This window comes from Microchirus variegatus (genome assembly GCF_963457635.1).
Source record: "Microchirus variegatus genome assembly, chromosome: 22".
In the NCBI taxonomy this organism is placed as follows: Eukaryota; Metazoa; Chordata; class Actinopteri; order Pleuronectiformes; family Soleidae; genus Microchirus; species Microchirus variegatus.
The window spans coordinates 2359937-2378188 of record NC_139823.1 but is presented as its reverse complement, the minus strand read 5'-3'; the positions used below and the strand labels follow the sequence as shown (position 1 = coordinate 2378188).

General features: G+C 40.2%; 1 protein-coding gene across 2 annotated transcripts in view; it reads left to right on the top strand.

Annotated features, from left to right (window-relative positions):
- col4a2 (collagen, type IV, alpha 2) overlaps window positions 1-18252 on the top strand; it is a 58641-nt gene that overhangs the window by 38381 nt on the left and 2008 nt on the right. Inside the window, exons 5-47 of one of the 2 annotated variants that reach the window (XM_083908791.1) lie at window positions 2547-2681; window positions 2773-2817; window positions 2928-3044; window positions 3138-3206; window positions 3303-3338; window positions 3425-3478; window positions 3611-3646; window positions 3763-3804; window positions 4076-4147; window positions 4273-4314; window positions 4433-4480; window positions 4575-4610; window positions 4701-4745; window positions 5561-5624; window positions 6093-6203; window positions 7749-7898; window positions 8006-8077; window positions 8681-8832; window positions 8938-9010; window positions 9146-9252; window positions 9357-9540; window positions 9914-9958; window positions 10233-10307; window positions 10399-10497; window positions 10606-10827; window positions 11133-11294; window positions 11395-11565; window positions 11655-11798; window positions 11884-12009; window positions 12109-12290; window positions 12842-12905; window positions 12993-13067; window positions 13170-13277; window positions 13392-13499; window positions 13578-13649; window positions 14541-14666; window positions 14800-14916; window positions 15314-15475; window positions 16017-16115; window positions 16206-16352; window positions 16443-16559; window positions 16823-17014; window positions 17632-17918. In XM_083908791.1, coding sequence (XP_083764917.1) covers window positions 2547-2681; window positions 2773-2817; window positions 2928-3044; window positions 3138-3206; window positions 3303-3338; window positions 3425-3478; window positions 3611-3646; window positions 3763-3804; window positions 4076-4147; window positions 4273-4314; window positions 4433-4480; window positions 4575-4610; window positions 4701-4745; window positions 5561-5624; window positions 6093-6203; window positions 7749-7898; window positions 8006-8077; window positions 8681-8832; window positions 8938-9010; window positions 9146-9252; window positions 9357-9540; window positions 9914-9958; window positions 10233-10307; window positions 10399-10497; window positions 10606-10827; window positions 11133-11294; window positions 11395-11565; window positions 11655-11798; window positions 11884-12009; window positions 12109-12290; window positions 12842-12905; window positions 12993-13067; window positions 13170-13277; window positions 13392-13499; window positions 13578-13649; window positions 14541-14666; window positions 14800-14916; window positions 15314-15475; window positions 16017-16115; window positions 16206-16352; window positions 16443-16559; window positions 16823-17014; window positions 17632-17918 — 4590 coding nt within the window. The remainder of the gene's footprint in view (window positions 1-2546; window positions 2682-2772; window positions 2818-2927; window positions 3045-3137; window positions 3207-3302; window positions 3339-3424; window positions 3479-3610; window positions 3647-3762; window positions 3805-4075; window positions 4148-4272; window positions 4315-4432; window positions 4481-4574; window positions 4611-4700; window positions 4746-5560; window positions 5625-6092; window positions 6204-7748; window positions 7899-8005; window positions 8078-8680; window positions 8833-8937; window positions 9011-9145; window positions 9253-9356; window positions 9541-9913; window positions 9959-10232; window positions 10308-10398; window positions 10498-10605; window positions 10828-11132; window positions 11295-11394; window positions 11566-11654; window positions 11799-11883; window positions 12010-12108; window positions 12291-12841; window positions 12906-12992; window positions 13068-13169; window positions 13278-13391; window positions 13500-13577; window positions 13650-14540; window positions 14667-14799; window positions 14917-15313; window positions 15476-16016; window positions 16116-16205; window positions 16353-16442; window positions 16560-16822; window positions 17015-17631; window positions 17919-18252) is intronic. The other variant, XM_083908792.1, reaches the window with a different exon arrangement.

Genomic DNA, 18252 nt, shown 5'->3' with positions numbered 1-18252 from the left:
TATAATCTAACATCTATGAAGTCAATACCCTCTATGGAAGGGTTCTCAAACTCAAATGACCTGGGGGCCAAGGCACATCTATTGTGGTCAAGAGGGGGCCGGCCGAGAGAACAATAAGTGGGGAAAAAAACAACTGTTTACACTATCACACATATACTTAATAATACTATTTATGATGCAAAATGTATGTATTAATATCAAAAACAGATATTTATTTTCAATTACATAAATAATAGTAACTGTAATTAAAATTTGTACCAGGAGCCGTTTCGGCCACTGCCATTCGTAGCACGGGCCCTAACAAGTGTATTTATATATTTAATAATGTGACAATAATGACCAAATGTCTTATTATTACTGTTATAATAAACATTGCTAGCAAACATACTGTATTATATTCCATCACCTCGCAGCTGTGCCTCAGCTACAAACTGTGTTTAAAAGACAGAGAAGTCGTGGAACATGTATTCATTATAACATGATATTAAGTGTGGGGGGGGGGGCGCATGTAATCGATTGGGGGGCCGCATGTGGCCCTCAGGCCGCCAGTTAGAGACCCCTGCTCTATGGTGAGCCTCTGGTTTATTTGTTGATGCCACCAGGGGGCTCACACTTGATCAAATATCAACTCAACTCTCATCCATCCATCTTCTATTGCTTTATCCTCCACACAGATGGGTACACCCCAAGTCTCATGTTTAAATTAAATTAAATTAAATTAAATTAAATTATGTTATATTATAGTGAATCACTACAGAGTGGAGTGTAGTTCCTGTTTTAGTTATTTAGCTAGATTAAAAGTGTAACCATTGACTATATATAAAAATTGGAAGTAGTCTTGAAGTTGCAAAACAAACAGTAAACTGACCTATTAGACGATACCAGCTGTCAATCACACTGGTGTCCAGTATGTGCCATGTTTTATTTATTCTTTTAAATGGGAACATTCATTACTGGTACTGCTTTATCCTCCATATGAGGATCATGAGGGACTTCATCTCTGAGAACTGAACCTAGTTTTCTGGCTTTCTGGCTGTTGTTATTTGTAAAAACAAAAACAAAAACAGCACAGACTATACAACGGCCACATTGTCCATTTGTGGTTTGAGTTGTTTTGACAGGACTGTTGTCCGTCTGTTGTCTACTCTATAGGCAGCAGCTGCAGGGATGAGATTGTGGCAGAGACAAAACACACACCTTCTCTTCCAACAAGCTTTGCACAACACACACACAAACACACATGAACACATACAAGTGCACAGGCTTGTAGCCGTCATTTATACTAACTCAGCCTTATCTCACACTATCTGCCTCTGACTTGTTTGAATTGTTCTTTGACATTGTTTAGGCTTCCTGCAATTTTATTAATTCCTTTGAGACCCTTGGCTTTTGCTTCATATAACAAGGTCCAGAGCATCTCTCGCTCTCTCTCTCTCTCTGGGGATGAACAACATCACTGTGTTTGTTAGTTCTCACAGGAAACATCGTCAGACCCTCAAACCTCAGAGGTCATCACTTATTCACCCCATGATTTTCCAGACCTTACAAACACACTAAACTCCCATGGTATTTTTATTTTATTTTATTTTTTAAACCCCTTCTTTTCCCCTCTCACTAGCCCTCATCTACTTTCTGCACCCCGCTCGAGCATCTTCCCCAGGTCCTAGCTGTTTAGATGGCAGTTAGTTTTCCTTATCTCAGGAGACTGTTTAACGCATTATTATTATAGATTTTGCGTATACCATTTCTTTTTTTTGAGTGTGTATTGTTACACTTAATTTGAGAATTTGAGATCAATAAAGTCAAACGTAATCTAATTTAATTTAATGTTGTCCTCATACATGTTATAATATTGGTCTGTATTCTGCTATTGTCTTTGTCAAAATCCACCATTTATTAAAAGACAACACAAACTAATAAAAGTTTACAATATAGCTGAAGCACAGTTAACTTTTCTGATTTTTCTTCATTCATTGCCAGACTTGCATCCAACTACAGTACTTCTTAACTTTTAGTGCGTCATATCATATTCAAAGAGTCAGCTATTGAAATCCTTCAAATCATCATCATCATCATCATCTATGGGCTTTAAGCTTTAATGTGTATTTTATTCAAAAGTGACAATCTACATTTGGACTTCAGACACACAGGCTTATCTTCAGTTCAGTCACTTCAACTAGCAGGTTGATGGTCGAACGACAACAACTAGTGTGACCACTAGATGGCTGCAGAGAGCATATGGTGCTGAGGAGAGACTTTTACTACAAAAAGGACAGGTGTATGTCTCCCCCTGGCGATGCAAACTAAAAAAAATGAAAGTGAAACGTTCCATATAAAACAAACTACATAGGTAAAAATATGTGGAATGAACAGGTGAGTTTAAATCACTTTGTCATCCCAGACACTGCTTTTGCCAAACCCTATAATGTTACCGATAAATAAAAAAGTGTTTGATTCATTCTGTTACAAACTGTGAGCCAACGTACAATGTTCTTACTTTGATATGAAATTGATCCAAACTTTTTTTGTCTACCTCTACAATCAAGGGTCAACATGGGCCTCTTGGTCTTCAGGGTCCACAGGGACCTCCGGGGAGATCGGGCGATCCAGGCATCCAAGGACCGAAGGGGCAAAAAGGTGACAGTGGCCAGGGTGGCACCATAGGCCCGAAAGGAAATGCGGTAAAATATCCTTCTCTTTTTCTTTAATTATTAACCTGAAAAAAAAAGTGTCATCTATTTGTTTAAAGTTCTGATCTTTGTTGCTCCACAGGGGCAGAGCGGCGTTCCTGGGTTTGCTGGAAACGATGGCATACCTGTAAGTCCACCCATTTTTCTGGATGAAAGGATGAGAAACTTGCTGTTGACTTGCATAGATTCTTTGTGTGGTTTGTTGTGACTGTTTATGATTTGATGTTTGCCCTACAGGGCCACCCAGGTCAACATGGTCCCAGGGGGAAACCAGGAGCAGACGGCTGTAATGGCACAAATGGAGAACCAGGTTTTGCGGGGCAACCCGGTTATCATGGCCCATCTGGATTTCCTGTAAGTTTTGTTCCAAACCTGCCTGGACACGAGTTTGTAAAATTTCATTTCAACGTCTTGACAGTTCTTCTCTGTACATTTGTATCCTCTTAGGGACAACATGGCAGGAAGGGAGAGAAGGGAGACACTCTGGAGCTAAGTGTGTACATGGAGCGTTTCAGGGTGAGGAACACCTGCCTCCATGCAATCATAATATACACATGCTTATATGATATTTATGTTATTAATGTCACAAATCTTTTTAAAATCCATCCACAGGGAGATCTAGGCACATCAGGGGGACATGGAATATTTGTAAGACAAATTCAGTTCCATTCATTATCTGACACTTTGCTTGTCATCTGATTCCAATTCATGGACCTTAATTTGATTTTTTTCAGGGCCCTCGAGGAATCCCAGGCTGGCCAGGCAGCAGAGGCGTTCAGGGACCTAAGGTGTGTGTGTGTGTGTGTGTGTGTGTGAGAGAGTGCATTTTCTCATGTTGTGAACCATCATCTATCATGTACAGTTCGTATGTAATAAATGATAACAAAGAGCTTATTTGGATCTTGTTTTTGTTCTGAAAGGGTCAACCAGGGCCTCCAGGGCCACGTGGAGCTAAGGTAAGGCAACAACAATAGATATACTGTAGTATAACTCAAATTAGTGCAGGAAATGTTATCTCGTACTGTAAGATAAACTGCTCATCGAACTAATTGTTTGTTTGTTTTCTGGGCAGGGCACGATGACCAAAGTGTATAAAGGAAACAGGGGAGAACAAGTGAGTGGCCCTGGTCATTAATATCACTGTTATCTCCTCATTCAATGATTACATGAAAAATCGTGATGACATGACAGTGTGAGATGTTTTCCCACAGAGTGTTTTCCAGCAGTGGAATCACTTGACCTGATATATTTACTTGTGTTTACACAATTTCACTCCAGTTTTGACATAATGGTTTCGACTTGATTACTTTAATTTGTAATAGTAAAAAAAAGAAAAATAATTCAGAGCCAGCTGATTTCTGTTGCACTTCCTACTTTCACCACAGGGGGACATCGGACCACCAGGGCTGCCAGGAAACTCTACTCATCCTCATTCTCTGCCTCCCTATGGACCCAAGGTCTGTGCATCAGCATCATGTGCTCATCTTTAGTCATTACTCTGCTGTAATAAAATAAAGATGGCCTCTAATTTAGTAGTTATGGAGAGAAGTGATGCAAACACTGATCAAATATTTTTTTACAGGGAACTCCTGGAGACCAAGGTCCAAAAGGAGAAAACGGAGAGGTATGTCAGCATTCATTGGCATTTGTAGAGATTTCCATGGTGCTTGTGCACATACATGGACATACAGGATACACTGTATTAACAGCATATAAGCATGTCACTGACCTTTTCTTTTCAGGATGAAGACAGGGGGGAAACTGGTATAATGGGATTCCCTGGTTTACGGGTAACGCAGTTAAACTTCTCCACATTTAAGCAAAACTCCATCCTTTATCCTTTTGTTATGTTCATTTAATACCGTTTAATGCTGTTATATATAGGGTGCGTCTGGTGCCGACGGGAGTCCTGGACTAAGGGTATGTTTATGTAAAAATTGTAGCATTATTGCATTTTAAAATTCACATTAAATGTGCTCGTATAACACAATGACGTCAACTCTTGTGCAGGGGGAGCCTGGTGACAGAGGACTAATAGGCAGATATGGACCCAAGGTGAGAATGTAGCCAGTTTTAATTAATAGCGTTTTACAAAAAAATAATGTGTGTGAACAAAAACATCGTCATGATTGTAACTGCAAAACAACAACAACAGCAATAAAAAACAGGGTATGTGCAGGAATCCGGAAGTTAATTTCAATACATTTTTAAGACTTTTTCAAGACCTTCTCAAAAATATTTTAATACATTATCTCCACTTCAAGCTGTAATCAGCAACACATATTTAACTTTTTTATTAAATCTATAGTGCACAACCCTACAAAGGAACTCATAAGCTATTAAAATAAACAAGTAACACTCAAGTGACTCAAGTATGCATAATATCCCATTCCACTCTCCTGTTAGCGATGTTGTTCCATATAAAATATATTCAAAGTTCAAGGGGAGATGTGTGTATTCAGTGACGCACAAGATACTGATAATATTTAAATTTAATTTAAAGGCTGCTAAATGGAAATATTAGGAGCATTGTTTAAATATCACAACAACGGGGGCCTTCTAACAGCTGTGATCTGATTCTCAAATTTACTCACCAGTGGGTGAAAACGTCCATATAAGCTCATCACAAATCAACAATGTCAGACTGGATTTATTATAATATTTTGAACATTTCCATTCAAGCATATAATGCAGCCATACAAACGAGTCTGTAGTTTGAAGATTTACTTCTGCATAAACTTTACTTAGCTCCGTTAAGTTTATAATAAGCTTAGTGTGAAGCTACGTGGGGCATTTCACGTTATAATATAATAAATCCAGTAGCTTACGTTTAAGTGGGAAGAAAGACTGACAGTACGTTTGTGTTCCAGGGATTCAGAGGAGACCCAGGAGATGTGATTTCATCTGGATCCTCGTGGCCTTGGTCTTCATCAGGTAGAGATTGATAAACCCTGGTGAAAAAAGACACATCATTAGTCAACAGGAAGTGTAAAAAAAGAAAAGAAAAGTGAGACACCTCAGTTTTAACGGGCACTGTAACTGTAGCGGACACAAAGCTACTGATCTCAAAGAATCACAGAGTTTAAGACAAAGCTGGACCTGATGAGAGGAAAGAAAATTCACATGATAAAGTCAGTGAAGCTAAGGAACAGTAGAACGTCAGCTGACAGCATGCAGGTTCACAGTGGTAACTGGTTGAAATTGAAATAATTCACGACTGAAAAAAGGATTGATTGTCGCTTTCATATTGTAAATAGCGTGGAGATGTTAAACAAACAACGCTTGTGCTCTATTACAGAGCTGCATGGGTTAAATCAGTAGGGATTAAAGTATGAATTACAGCAGTTCACGTTACTTGTTGCGCCCACGCTAACAAATGTTTTTGTGATTTGCTTTGATAAGGTCAACGTGGTCCGATTGGTGAGCCTGGTCGAGAGGGAGAGAGGGGCCCAATAGGAGATCAAGGGCCCCCCGGACCCCCCGGACGTCATGCTTCTGATACACAACAACATGGTAGTGAAGAAAGTTTCTTGCACACTTTTACTTCACAGACACTCACACTCATTTTAGACAATACACTACCACACATACAGCATGTGCCGTGTTAAATATCGTGTACGTAACTTCCACTTTTTTTCCCCCCGTTCATGTACGTCTGGACATCATATCACATAACTGTGTCATATGGACTGAGGGTCCGTAGATTATGTGGTGTCTATCTTTAGGATCTTTGGTGAGATAATAAGGAACAAGTCAACATGAAGTGAACGAAATTACATAAAAAAACAGAAACAAAATAATGATTTCTCCAGGATAGACAGATAATAAAAATACAGTACTTCAAGAGACAAAGATATAGAAACATGAAGAATCATAATGGCAGAGTAAAATGAGCAACATGAAGTAAATATTCAGTGTTATAAAACAAAAGTTACTTGTTCATAAAAATAGAGACAGTGTTTTATTTTGTTTACAGACAGCCACAGCCTCTTGTTTTATTTTAATGTTAAACTATATTTAAATATACTTTAAAGCTTAACACAAACCTTTTGGCCACTGGTCTCTCAGAACTGAAAACGAAGCACTCAACACTGTCGTTCATTTGCTGATGTGGTTTTTGTCAAGTCTTCTGACGTTTTTTGTGTTATTTTGGCAGATTCAGCAATTAAATGACAGTTCCATTTGATTCATTGCTTCAGCCATTTCGTTGAAGGCATTGGATTTGAAGATTTTTAGGTCTTTAAGCAGGTGAAAAAGCGCAAAGGAAGAAAATATACATTACAGTAACCACATGTAATTAGGGAAAATTACACCTGTCTGTCATTTCATGAAAATATAGATAATACATTACACACCACCACTTTTTTTTAGCTTAATATCTTATAAATCTGCTTTTAAACACATTTTATCATATTTATTAAACCATTTTTATGCCCAGATTTTATTATTTTCGTTTTTATAGTATTTAAAAAACCCAACTCTAGAAACACCATAAAAACATTTTCTCATACTTTTTTTGACCCCGTTGCTTAAGTGTAATTATTTAAACCCACCATACATAGCATTAAACGCATTAGAAATTAGCTCACATTAGCCCTTAACCTCTCCATGAATCTACCACACCGAAGCAGGACGCACTTTGCATAGATAACAAACACTATTATCATCAGTAATATTTCGCACACATTTACAATCATCACATGCAGACATTAAAGGGTTAAACAGAGCCTCTCGCTGCCGACCGTGTGGCTAAAGCTCTTTGCTTATACTGTTCACGATTTTAGCCGCAAGTTCTCGCATCCGGTGCTGCTGCGTGACCTTTTTAAAGCTCCGGGTGGAACTCAGCAAGTGCATCAGTTCCGCCCACTTTAACTACTTTTGCATTAGTCCATGTATTACTGTTTGACTTGACAGTGTTTATATTATTTCACTATTTCACAAAGGAATATGAATATTAATGAATGTATGTATGAATGTGTGCTAGTTTATTGTGCATTCATTAGGGTAAAAAAATGTAAGCGAACATGTCCATTTTTAATATTCCTTTGTCTCTTTTAGTGTTTGACTCCTTTGGGCCTTTTGGTGTCAATGGTGAGACAGGAGATAAAGGTCAAAAAGGGGATGCAGGGCGTCCTGCTGTCATTGCAGGACCCCCGGGAGCCAATGGGCGCCCAGGGACCATGGGCCCTCAAGGGCCTAAAGGAACATGTAAGTTGTTTTAATATTTTAATAATTATAATACTAAAACTTATGATGGTTATTATCTGCTGTTTTTATATTTGTTTTTCTAAAACTATATTCCTCTTTGTCCCAAGGGGCTGAGTTCTTCAAAGGGGCTGCGGGTGGTAGAGGAAGACCTGGAAATGCTGGCTTTAAAGGACCAAAAGGTGCTGTAACCCTTACTGTTCATGCTAAACATGATTCTTAAGCATGACATTTACCCTTAGCATGCAGAGCATTTAGGCTGCTTTTTCCCCATTAAATGTGTTAAAATGTATGTGCAGAGGCGATAAGAATGTGATTCTTAGACCTAAGATATATTTTTTTTAATTTTTAGCAACTCTACTAAACACACCTGAGCAAAAAGTACTCATTCATTTAAAATGAATTGAATTCATGAAAATTGGAAAGATTTCACAGTTCAATGTTAGCAGATTCATTTTTATAGATAAAAATGAAAGGAAAACGGTCTAATTTGTGACTCCTACACAATTAGTAATAGTAACATTATCGCTACTATCATTTTTTTGTTGTTGTTGTTTTTTTTGTTTAAAAAAAATATGCGCTATAAAATTAATCCTAACTTTTACTCGCTTGACATTAAGGGATAAAAACAGATGTTGACTTATGGGTTTGAAACATATTGACCAGGAAGTGGGATGGGAGTAGCAGCCACCAGAGGGCGACTCCACTAGTTGCAAACTGACCTGACCATCATGCACTAATGCACCATGTTGTGTCATGTGGGGTCATTTCTTGTGCACCTGTAGGTGAACATGGAGTGTGTGAGTGCAGCATTACAAACGCTCCAGTTGGACTACCTGGCCCTGACGGGGAGCGTGGTGATGCTGGAATGACTGGAGAGTTTGGTCAGGAGGGTGATGTAGGAGATCTTGGTCTCAAAGGCGATGATGGCTTCCCTGTAAGAAAAATCAACCTTTTGTTCTTCTTGACGAAAATCATATATCATATTATTATTTAACCATTTTTTGTTTGTTCCATTATGTTTTTATTTCTTTTCTTTTAGGGCTCTCCTGGACTTATTGGGGCACCAGGTCCAAAAGGCAGAAAGGGGGATACAGCAGTGGCCACACAGAAAGGTGCAGTAGAAAAGTGATTTAATCTCATTTCAGATCAGCATCAGTTGTACAAGGAGGGCAGAGTAACATTAACCCTATCAAGTGTGTTTACATGTACATTTGCTTTATACGTTTGCTGATTCATGATCTGCACAGGATACCACGGAGCTCAAGGAGATCCTGGACTAGACGGTGAGCCAGGAACACCAGGTGCTCCAGGCTGGAGCGGTCTGCCTGGTATCCCAGGAAACCAAGGTTTTTCAGTGAGTCCTTCAGTCATGTCCATAATGACATTCTCTGAATCCTCCCTTCCTCACCACTCTTTTACACAATTTACAGTTTAATAATGATTGAGCTGGTTCTGCAGGGAGAAGGTCCCAAGGGAGAGCATGGAGACATAGGTTTCCCAGGTCTACCCGGTCAACCTGGGTCACCCGGGATAAGGGGAGAACCAGGTGCAGTACTTGGGGCTCTAAAAGGCCAACGTGGTTTACCCGGTGATGACGGTCTTGCAGGCTTTCCAGGAGTTCCAGGAACACCTGGCAGCCCAGGTGAGAGGCATCCGACCACTTCCTTTCCCCTATTATTTTGTCTTACTATGTTTTCTTAACTATTTCTCCTTTGGAGCTTTGTCATATTACATGATTTCATTTAACCATGCCTCTATAAACAAATACCAACTTTTGTAAATTAATACATAGCAATGAAATGGGAATGAATATAAATGGCTTGTGATAAAAAAAAAAAAAAGAGGAAGCATGACAATAATATATTCTTTCTTCGCCTCTTGTTGTCTCCCTGATGCAGAGGTTGCATCCTTCAAACCAGCCGCAGCAGAGCTTGTTTGAGATAATGCTTGTGCTTTTGAATAACTCTGTTTCCGAATGCCTCTCTCTTCCATACTCTCTCAATTGCAACTGAAAGGTGACTGTAGACCGACAGGAGATGGAGGACAGGTGGATGTAACAGGTAGCTGGTATCATAACATTTTCACCTTATTGCTTCTTTTGTAACAGCTCTTTTATAACAACTTTGCCTTCGATTTAGTTGACTTGTGTGCATGATAATGTTTTGTAACTGTATATGATTTACCTGGATTTTAGTGTTTTGACATCATGAAATAAAAGCTAATGGTAGTTACATGCTCCAAAAAACAACCCACACTGAGTAGCTGACAAAAATCACTAAATAGTTTTATATTCCATCCATGATGTTGCCCTAAAGACTGGGTTTCTCTTATCAGGTTCTTGCGGTGCAAATCCAGGGCCCCCTGGGCCACCTGGACCTCCAGGGCCAGATGGGTTACCAGGTTTTCCAGGTAATATGTCAACAGGTTATTGTTTGTATGGCTTGCAGGTTTATAGATTTGAGTCATTTTGTTGCCATTTGTATATTCTTGGAACCAACAGGACTCGTAGGTCTAAAGGGACCTCTAGGTCTAAGTGGAGCAGATGGTGAGAAAGGAGAAACAGGAGATCCAGGCGTAGGTGGCCGCCCTGGGCCTCCAGGTAAGAAATGACAAGAAAACAGCAATAGTCGAGTAGATAAACTCAAATCCGATATGTCCTTTGTCCTTGTAATTTCCTCTATTAACCTTTATTGTTTTCCAAAAAAAGGTTTTTCTGGTCCTCGGGGAGACCTGGGAGTTCCTGGCAGGAAAGGTTTGAATGGAAACCCCGGTTTGCCTGGTGTTCCTGGGCGGCATGGGAACCAGGGTGAGAAAGGTCAGCACGGTGAGATCTTTGGAGCATCACCAGGCGCCCCAGGTGACCAAGGGCTGCCTGGGCTTCTGGGGAATAAAGGCGAAACCGGGGATGACGGAGAACCAGGTTATCCAGGTGAGCTATGATTTTCACAATAGTCACTTGTTGTTGTTCAAATGTAAAGCTTGAATAGAAAATGTTCTGGTTTAAACTTGTTATGATGATGTTAAAATTATTTGAGTTATTTATATTTTGGAAAAAACATCTTATTACAGCTGCACCTGTACAACAACGACCAAATAAGAATTGCTACAAAAGTTGCCTGTTGCCCCATTGACTAATGATTTCATTAACCTTTCTGTGTCTTCTTCAGTATTAGTGAGGATAATAATGGATTTGAGAGCTGTTGTCTCATGTTTTTGTTCATTGATTTAAACCAGGAATGGGAGGCATGCCTGGTATGATTGGTTACAAAGGAGAGCATGGCCCTCATGGCCTGCAGGGGGAGGAAGGAAGGCCTGGGCCAGCGGGCAACTATGGCTATCCTGGTGACCCTGGACAGTCAGGTCCACCTGGGCCTTATGGTGGTATTGGGCAGCCAGGTTAGACAAACACACACACACACAACACACCCCCTTTTCTAAATATCGTTCTACACATATGACATTCGTGTTCATTGTGGAATATCATCTGGCTTACCAGGTTTCACCGGCGAAAGGGGAACCGAAGGAGAACCAGGCCCTCCAGGTCCTTTTGGATTAAAAGGGACACCTGGAACATACGGTGATTATGGTGCTATTGGAGAATACGGCTCACCAGGTAACCCGGGATTGCCAGGTATAGATGGACACCCAGGAGTGCCAGGAATGAAAGGTTTGTTCCTCAGATTCTTCAAATTGATAATTGATAATGAATGTGGTTTTCGGCAGAGTATTTTTACCAATGCTCTCTGTCTTAACTAGGCTACAAAGGCTCCCCTGGCATGTCAGGTTTTGAGGGGAACAGGGGTGTTCATGGGGTGAAGGGCTTCAGTGGATTAAAGGGAGAACCTGGAGTACAGGGACAATTTGGCCCAAAAGGAGTGATTGGGCAAACGGGAAAAAAAGGTGAGATTGCTTTTTTTTGGATAAAAATCAGTCCACTGTGTTCAAGTGAGGCCTCGGCATAAACACTTCTCCTTCTGCCATCCAGGTGAGCGTGGGTTGACTGGACCACCTGGTGAGAAACCTAATATCCCTGCCAAGATAGTGGTTCACATGAAGGGCCTCAAGGGAGACCGTGGAACTACAGGACAACATGGTTTTACTGGACCTAGAGGTGCGGAGCTTCACTCTAATATCCTGATCTGAACTCCTTCTCAGCCTCGCTGGCATCACACGCCCGACTTCACCTCTTCATTTATCTTTCTCACGCTAGGTTTGAAGGGTTTCCCTGGTGTGCCTGGCTGGGTGGGAGGCCACGGTTTGCCTGGAGAGCCCAGCAATGACAAAGGACAGCATGGAGATCCAGGTGCTCAGGGGCTCCCAGGTCTGAAAGGAATGCCAGGCCCAACGGGGAATCGAGGAATAAGCGGTTTTCAAGGAATGGATGGCAACAAGGTGAAAACAATTGTAAAAACAGATTATTTTCTTGAGGGAGTTTTTGAAAGTTAATAATATTGATGCTGCAGCGCAATTTCTGACAGGATCAGAGACCAAAGAGAGACCATATCACTATAAGCTTCTCTACACTGGCTTGTCATCCCAACAGATAACTTTGGTCCATACTTGTGGTTACCACAGTCTATAAGAGTAGAATGAATCAGTTACCAGACTCCTCTCCTGTGGAACCAGCTTTAGGAGCCAGACATTCTGTATTTAAAGTTAGACTTTAAACCTTCCTTTTTGATGAAGCTTATAGTTAGAGCTGGCTCTGGGAAAATTCTAAGTAGAAAGCCAATATTGTAATCAATCAGATATCAGAACACGAATCATGTATTCATTATGGAAAATGAAGGATTCATTGTTTTTGAACACATGCTAGGGGCTGAAGGTCGGAATATCTCATGGTATGTCCTCTGATTTCACCACCCTGCAACATCATCACAACCTTTTGGGAAAATATATTAAACACACGCATGTCATTTAATAGCTCATTAATTACTTTTCAGGGAATTAAAGGAGGCCGTGGTGCCTATGGTGCATCAGGAGACAAAGGAAAACTGGGGGTGAAAGGTACAATCTTGAAGTTAAACTTGAGTTTGAGATTTAGAGGCCAATATTAAAACCAGTGCGTTAATACATTTTGGAATACTTTTATAGGTGATCAAGGCCCTCGTATAGACCTTCCAGGAGCTACAGGATTGAGAGGAGAGGATGGTTTACACGGAGAACCCGGTACTTACTCATACAGCTTTTCTTGTCTCCTCCTTTCTTGATCAGAAACAGTTTAAGGTCTCATTTTTGGCTGATATGAATCACTTAATACTCTTCTTACAGGTCAAAGAGGATTGATAGGAAATACTGGGGACAGGGGCACCACTGGATTTGATGGCATTGAAGGGAAAAGGGGAGAATCGGGTGATCCAGGAATAGCAGGTTTCTTGGGTAAGAGATTCTTTTCACCTCAAGTTCAATTTAAGTACATTCATTAGATGCTGTGCATTGTACCAGAATGACATTATAATAAGCCAGACTCATACACATGTTGTTTTTCTGCAGGCTCAGATGGGCAGAGGGGAACTCCTGGGAACCAAGGTCAAAAAGGCTTTCCTGGAGTTCCTGGAAAAGATGGAAGCCCAGGCTTTCCTGGTTTCCCAGGAAAAAAAGGTAAACAAATCTGACAACGTTTTTGTTACCTCTTTAAATACTTGTAATACACCATTCGATCTCTATCTGTGTGTGCAGGTTTCCCTGGTTTGCAGGGTCTTTATGGATTACATGGATTGAAAGGACAAAAGGGCATCCCAGGAAATCTAGGTATTTAATCAAAACCCAATTGGGGGACCCTGACCCCGTGTGAAAAGTGAACCTTGAGACAATATATTGTTATATATATGCTGAGCATCAAATTAAACAGCAGAATATGGGCTACAAGGCTGCGCAAACCTATTTTAAATGTGACAAACACAGCTCAAATAACAACTAAATGGCGTGTTATTATCAAACTTCATACGGAATCACTGCGTCAACCCACTCGCTGCATTTCTGTATCTAATGCTCCGACACTTTGTCCAAAACATAAATGAAAGCTGAGACTTCTGACAGTATACGACAAAGCATTACAGGGATAAAAGCCAAAGAACAAAGACAACAGAAATCGGTTCGCCGAACGACATCTGTAAAATTGCTCTAACCTTCGATGTTAATATGTGAAAAATATATAGATATTTTGGTAAAAACAGAAGCAATTTGTGTCACATTCGGGAATTCTGCTGCTTCTCATTGGCTAACAAAGCTGTCAATCAAAATTTTGAGATGACAGCGTCCTTTCAGTGAGGGTCTATTGACTGTAAGGCAACCATTACAGCCAATAGACCCTCGCTGAAAAACAGGCCAGCAAAGAGAAACACAGCTCGGTTGAGCCATCTGGTGTTCGTTTTTTGAATGGAAAACCACATCACATGTTGACGTTCACAAATGATAGTTGTGGACTAATGATTTCTAAAATAGACCAGTTATGTTTTATATAGATTTTTATTTACAAGTTAAAGGTCCAAGAAGCATATTTTTATAACAGTTTCTTACTATGTATAATTGAGTCATCTGTTATAATGTTGTACTTATACTACAACAGCAGCAAGTATACGCCTCTACAAAAAGCTTAAAATTGCAGCATGTATCTGATTTTTCTGGTCATATCTTTAAAAGGTCTGGATATCGTTGGACCAGCTGGGGAGCCAGGAGCCAAAGGAGAGAGAGGAGAGAGCGGTGACCCCAACAACAAACCAGGTTTTCCAGGCACAGAGGGTTTGAAAGGCTTCCAAGGACCTCTAGGTTAGCCAGTACTCTGCTGCATTCACAAGGCCCAGTTAGACTAGAGGCCCTCAATATTTGAGAGAATCAATCAATATGCTGTAGTATAACGTAGCCATTTTGAGACTTGGAACAATCACATGTTTTCTTTCAGGTGATCATGGTCATCCTGGACCACCAGGATTCCGTGGCCCCATTGGACCAGCTGGGACCGCAGGCAGACCAGGTCTCAGAGGTGACCTAGGATTTCCAGGAGCTAAAGGATTACAAGGTGACAAAAATGATCGAGAAACAGTGAAAAAGATCACTTTGTTAAATTGGTATGCAGCCATTTTTGTTGTTGTTTATACATTAGATTATTATACAAAAGATGTGCAGTCATTTCTAAGCTTGGATCTTCAAAATGCTGATGGAGGAGGTTATATTTTTGATTATTGTATTACAATATAATATAATAAATGTTAATTGCCTATTTACACTTAAGCCAGAGAAAACGTATTGTTTATTTTTGCTAGATTTATGAGATAAAGCTCTGTAATTTACACTGTGCATCAAATAATCAAAGTAACCTTAAGGGCCACAGTATAATTGATTCTAAATGATAATTGGTCAGATGATAAATGATCAGTTTTTTAAAATATATTTCTTAATAAGCATTTGTTTCTCAGGTTTCCCTGGACCCAGAGGGTTTCCTGGTGTGGATGCTCCCCCTGGAGAAAAGGGTGTTGTGGGTTATAATGGGTTTCCTGGAATCCCTGGTAGGAAAGGATTCAAAGGAGATCAAGGTTCATTAGGATACAAGGGATCACATGGTGTCTCTGGGAAAAAAGGTATGAACTATAAATTTGGTTACATTACCACCATGATGCATGATATATTTTAATGCAACAAGGTGGCAGCTCAGAGTGTCATCAATTAGTCCAGCATTTTAGATTAACATATATATTTTTTTATATTTAATGAATTATTATGCTAATTTTATATATTTGTTATATATTATTATTATTATTATTTAATATAATATTTCATTTACATATACCATCTTTAAAGGTTTTAATATTAGAAAATATGCTAATAGAACCTTAATGTCAAGGCAACATAATAAATTACACAATACTAGTCTAGTATAGTATAATAGTATGATAAAATAATTTGGCAATAGAAATATTTTTATAACTTTATTTGTGGGTTTTATAATACCACAAATAATAACAAAGTAAATAACTCTTTCAGTTTCAATAGGGTTCTTGCACAGTCGTGCTCGAACCCTAATTATAAACAAGAAGTCTGAGGTACTAAAGATGATACACAAGGAGCTATTAACTCGATGAACTGCTACATTGTCACTGTTGATATGCTATTGTCTTACAGGGGTAAAAGGAGAGCAAGGGCTGATGGGAGTTCCTGGTTTTAATGGCGTGAAGGGAGATAGAGGCCCAGTCGGTATAAAAGGAAACACTGGAGAGACAGGTTAATTGTGCACTAATGTACCCACTGCCCAGTTGAAATCACATATGTGTCCTTTTGTCTAAATCATAACATAATCCATCTCTGCTGCAGGTTTTCGCGGAGTTCCAGGTAGCCAGGGGCCTCCTTCAATTCCCGTCAGTATTCCTACAGCGAGGGGCCTTCCAGGAGCACAGGGTATTCGTGGGCCTGGGGGGGTTGCAGGGGAACCAGGGCCGCATGGTCCTCCTGGTGATCCAGGTTAGTTATTCAAATCAAACATTTGTTGCTGAGCATCTGTGAAATACAATTCCTGCCTGTCTACATCAATTTAAACCTGTTTCTGCACAGGTTTCATTGGACCTTATGGGTCGAGGGGCATGCCAGGCATTGGTGGCACACCAGGAATACCTGGATTCCGTGGAGACGTTGGATATATTGGCCATCCCGGTCGGCAAGGCATGGAAGGTGCGTCTGACACTTTGAGGCAGTTTAAGATTAGGTTGATGAAACGGGATTAAAGGATTGTGGTGAAAACCAGGTACCAATAGGTTTTTGATCTCTCTTAGTACTAGTTAGATCTGTTACCAAAGAATGTACGTATTTTCAGATGTATTTATGTACAGTGTGTCCATATCCATCATAAAACATCAAGTGTAAAAACATTACACAAACATACAGTTGTTCGATTACTTTGCAAAACACAGCTCTGACTTCACTTTGTTCAATAGGTCACCGTGGCAACCCTGGAATCCCTGGGTTACCTGGTATGCCTGGCCGCAGTGTCAGTGTTGGGTACCTACTGGTGAAACACAGTCAGTCCGATCATAAGCCCATGTGTCCTGTGGGAATGTCTAAACTCTGGGACGGTTACAGCTTGCTGTACTTCGAAGGCCAGGAAAAGGCTCACAACCAGGATCTGGGTAAGTGGGGACGAACAAATTGTTTCAAAATTCTTTTGGGTCATTAAACTAAATCAAAGAGTCTCAACATGTGCCAGTGTGAGGTTGTGATAGTACAGTCCTGTCAGAATGCATTCTTTTTTTTATATAATTGAGCATTAAACATGGTGAGTCAGTGAACCAGAAGACATACCACAGGGTTCATTAGATCTTGATGACACTTCGTTTCCAGGCATTTCGACTAACCAGTGTTCTCGCTGAAGGCATTTCACATTTCAAGCAGAGCCGATTCACAGTGTAATTATTTGCATGCCTGCCAGCCCGTTCATGTTTGAGTTTTACTTTGTCAAAATGAAAGAAGAATAAACACATTCTTCATATAACAAATAAAAAGAACCCTTGCTCAGCGCAATACATGTGGGGGTTTTCCGGCTTGGTCTGGTGCGATTTGTAGCTTCAAGTTAACTTTTAAGCAATGTGAGCAAACTTCAGGTAGATGTGACTGGACAGTCAGCGTCGCCTTATCATTCCACCAAGTCATAATTCTCTAATTGTGCAACTGATTTTCAGCATTTGCTGTTATTCCATATTTGGCAGTTGGAGAACATTGTCGAAATGTTGCCTCTTGTCCTTTTCAGGTTTGGCTGGCTCTTGCCTCCCTAAGTTCAGCACCATGCCTTTCCTGTACTGCAACCCTGGAGACCTGTGTTACTACGCCAGCAGAAATGATAAGTCCTACTGGTTGTCCACAACTGCGCCTCTTCCTATGATGCCTGTGGAGGAGGGAGAGATTAAACCATACATCAGCCGCTGCTCAGTGTGCGAGGCTCCATCAGTTGCCATTGCTGTCCACAGCCAGGACATCACGATTCCACAGTGTCCAGTGGGCTGGCGCAGCCTGTGGATTGGCTACTCCTTCATCATGGTGAGTACCGATTTAATTTAAAGGTGCAACAGTTGCAACTAGGGCTGTGACGATTATAGATTTACTTGGTACGATGACTATTGTGAGAGAATTAATCCCGATATTGTGATTATCGCGATTATTATGCGTTAACTGATTTCACAACACTATGAATGTATAAAATCGCTTGGTCTTAAAGTTTCATTTATTTATATATTTTGATGCCAACATAACAAAGTAATGTAGCAACAAAGTAAAGTAACCAGAAAGTACAAGAAATGACAATAATCCCATTGGAATAAAATAAAAATCACCACTGCTCTGGAAACAATAACAAAAAAATGGGAAATTGTCA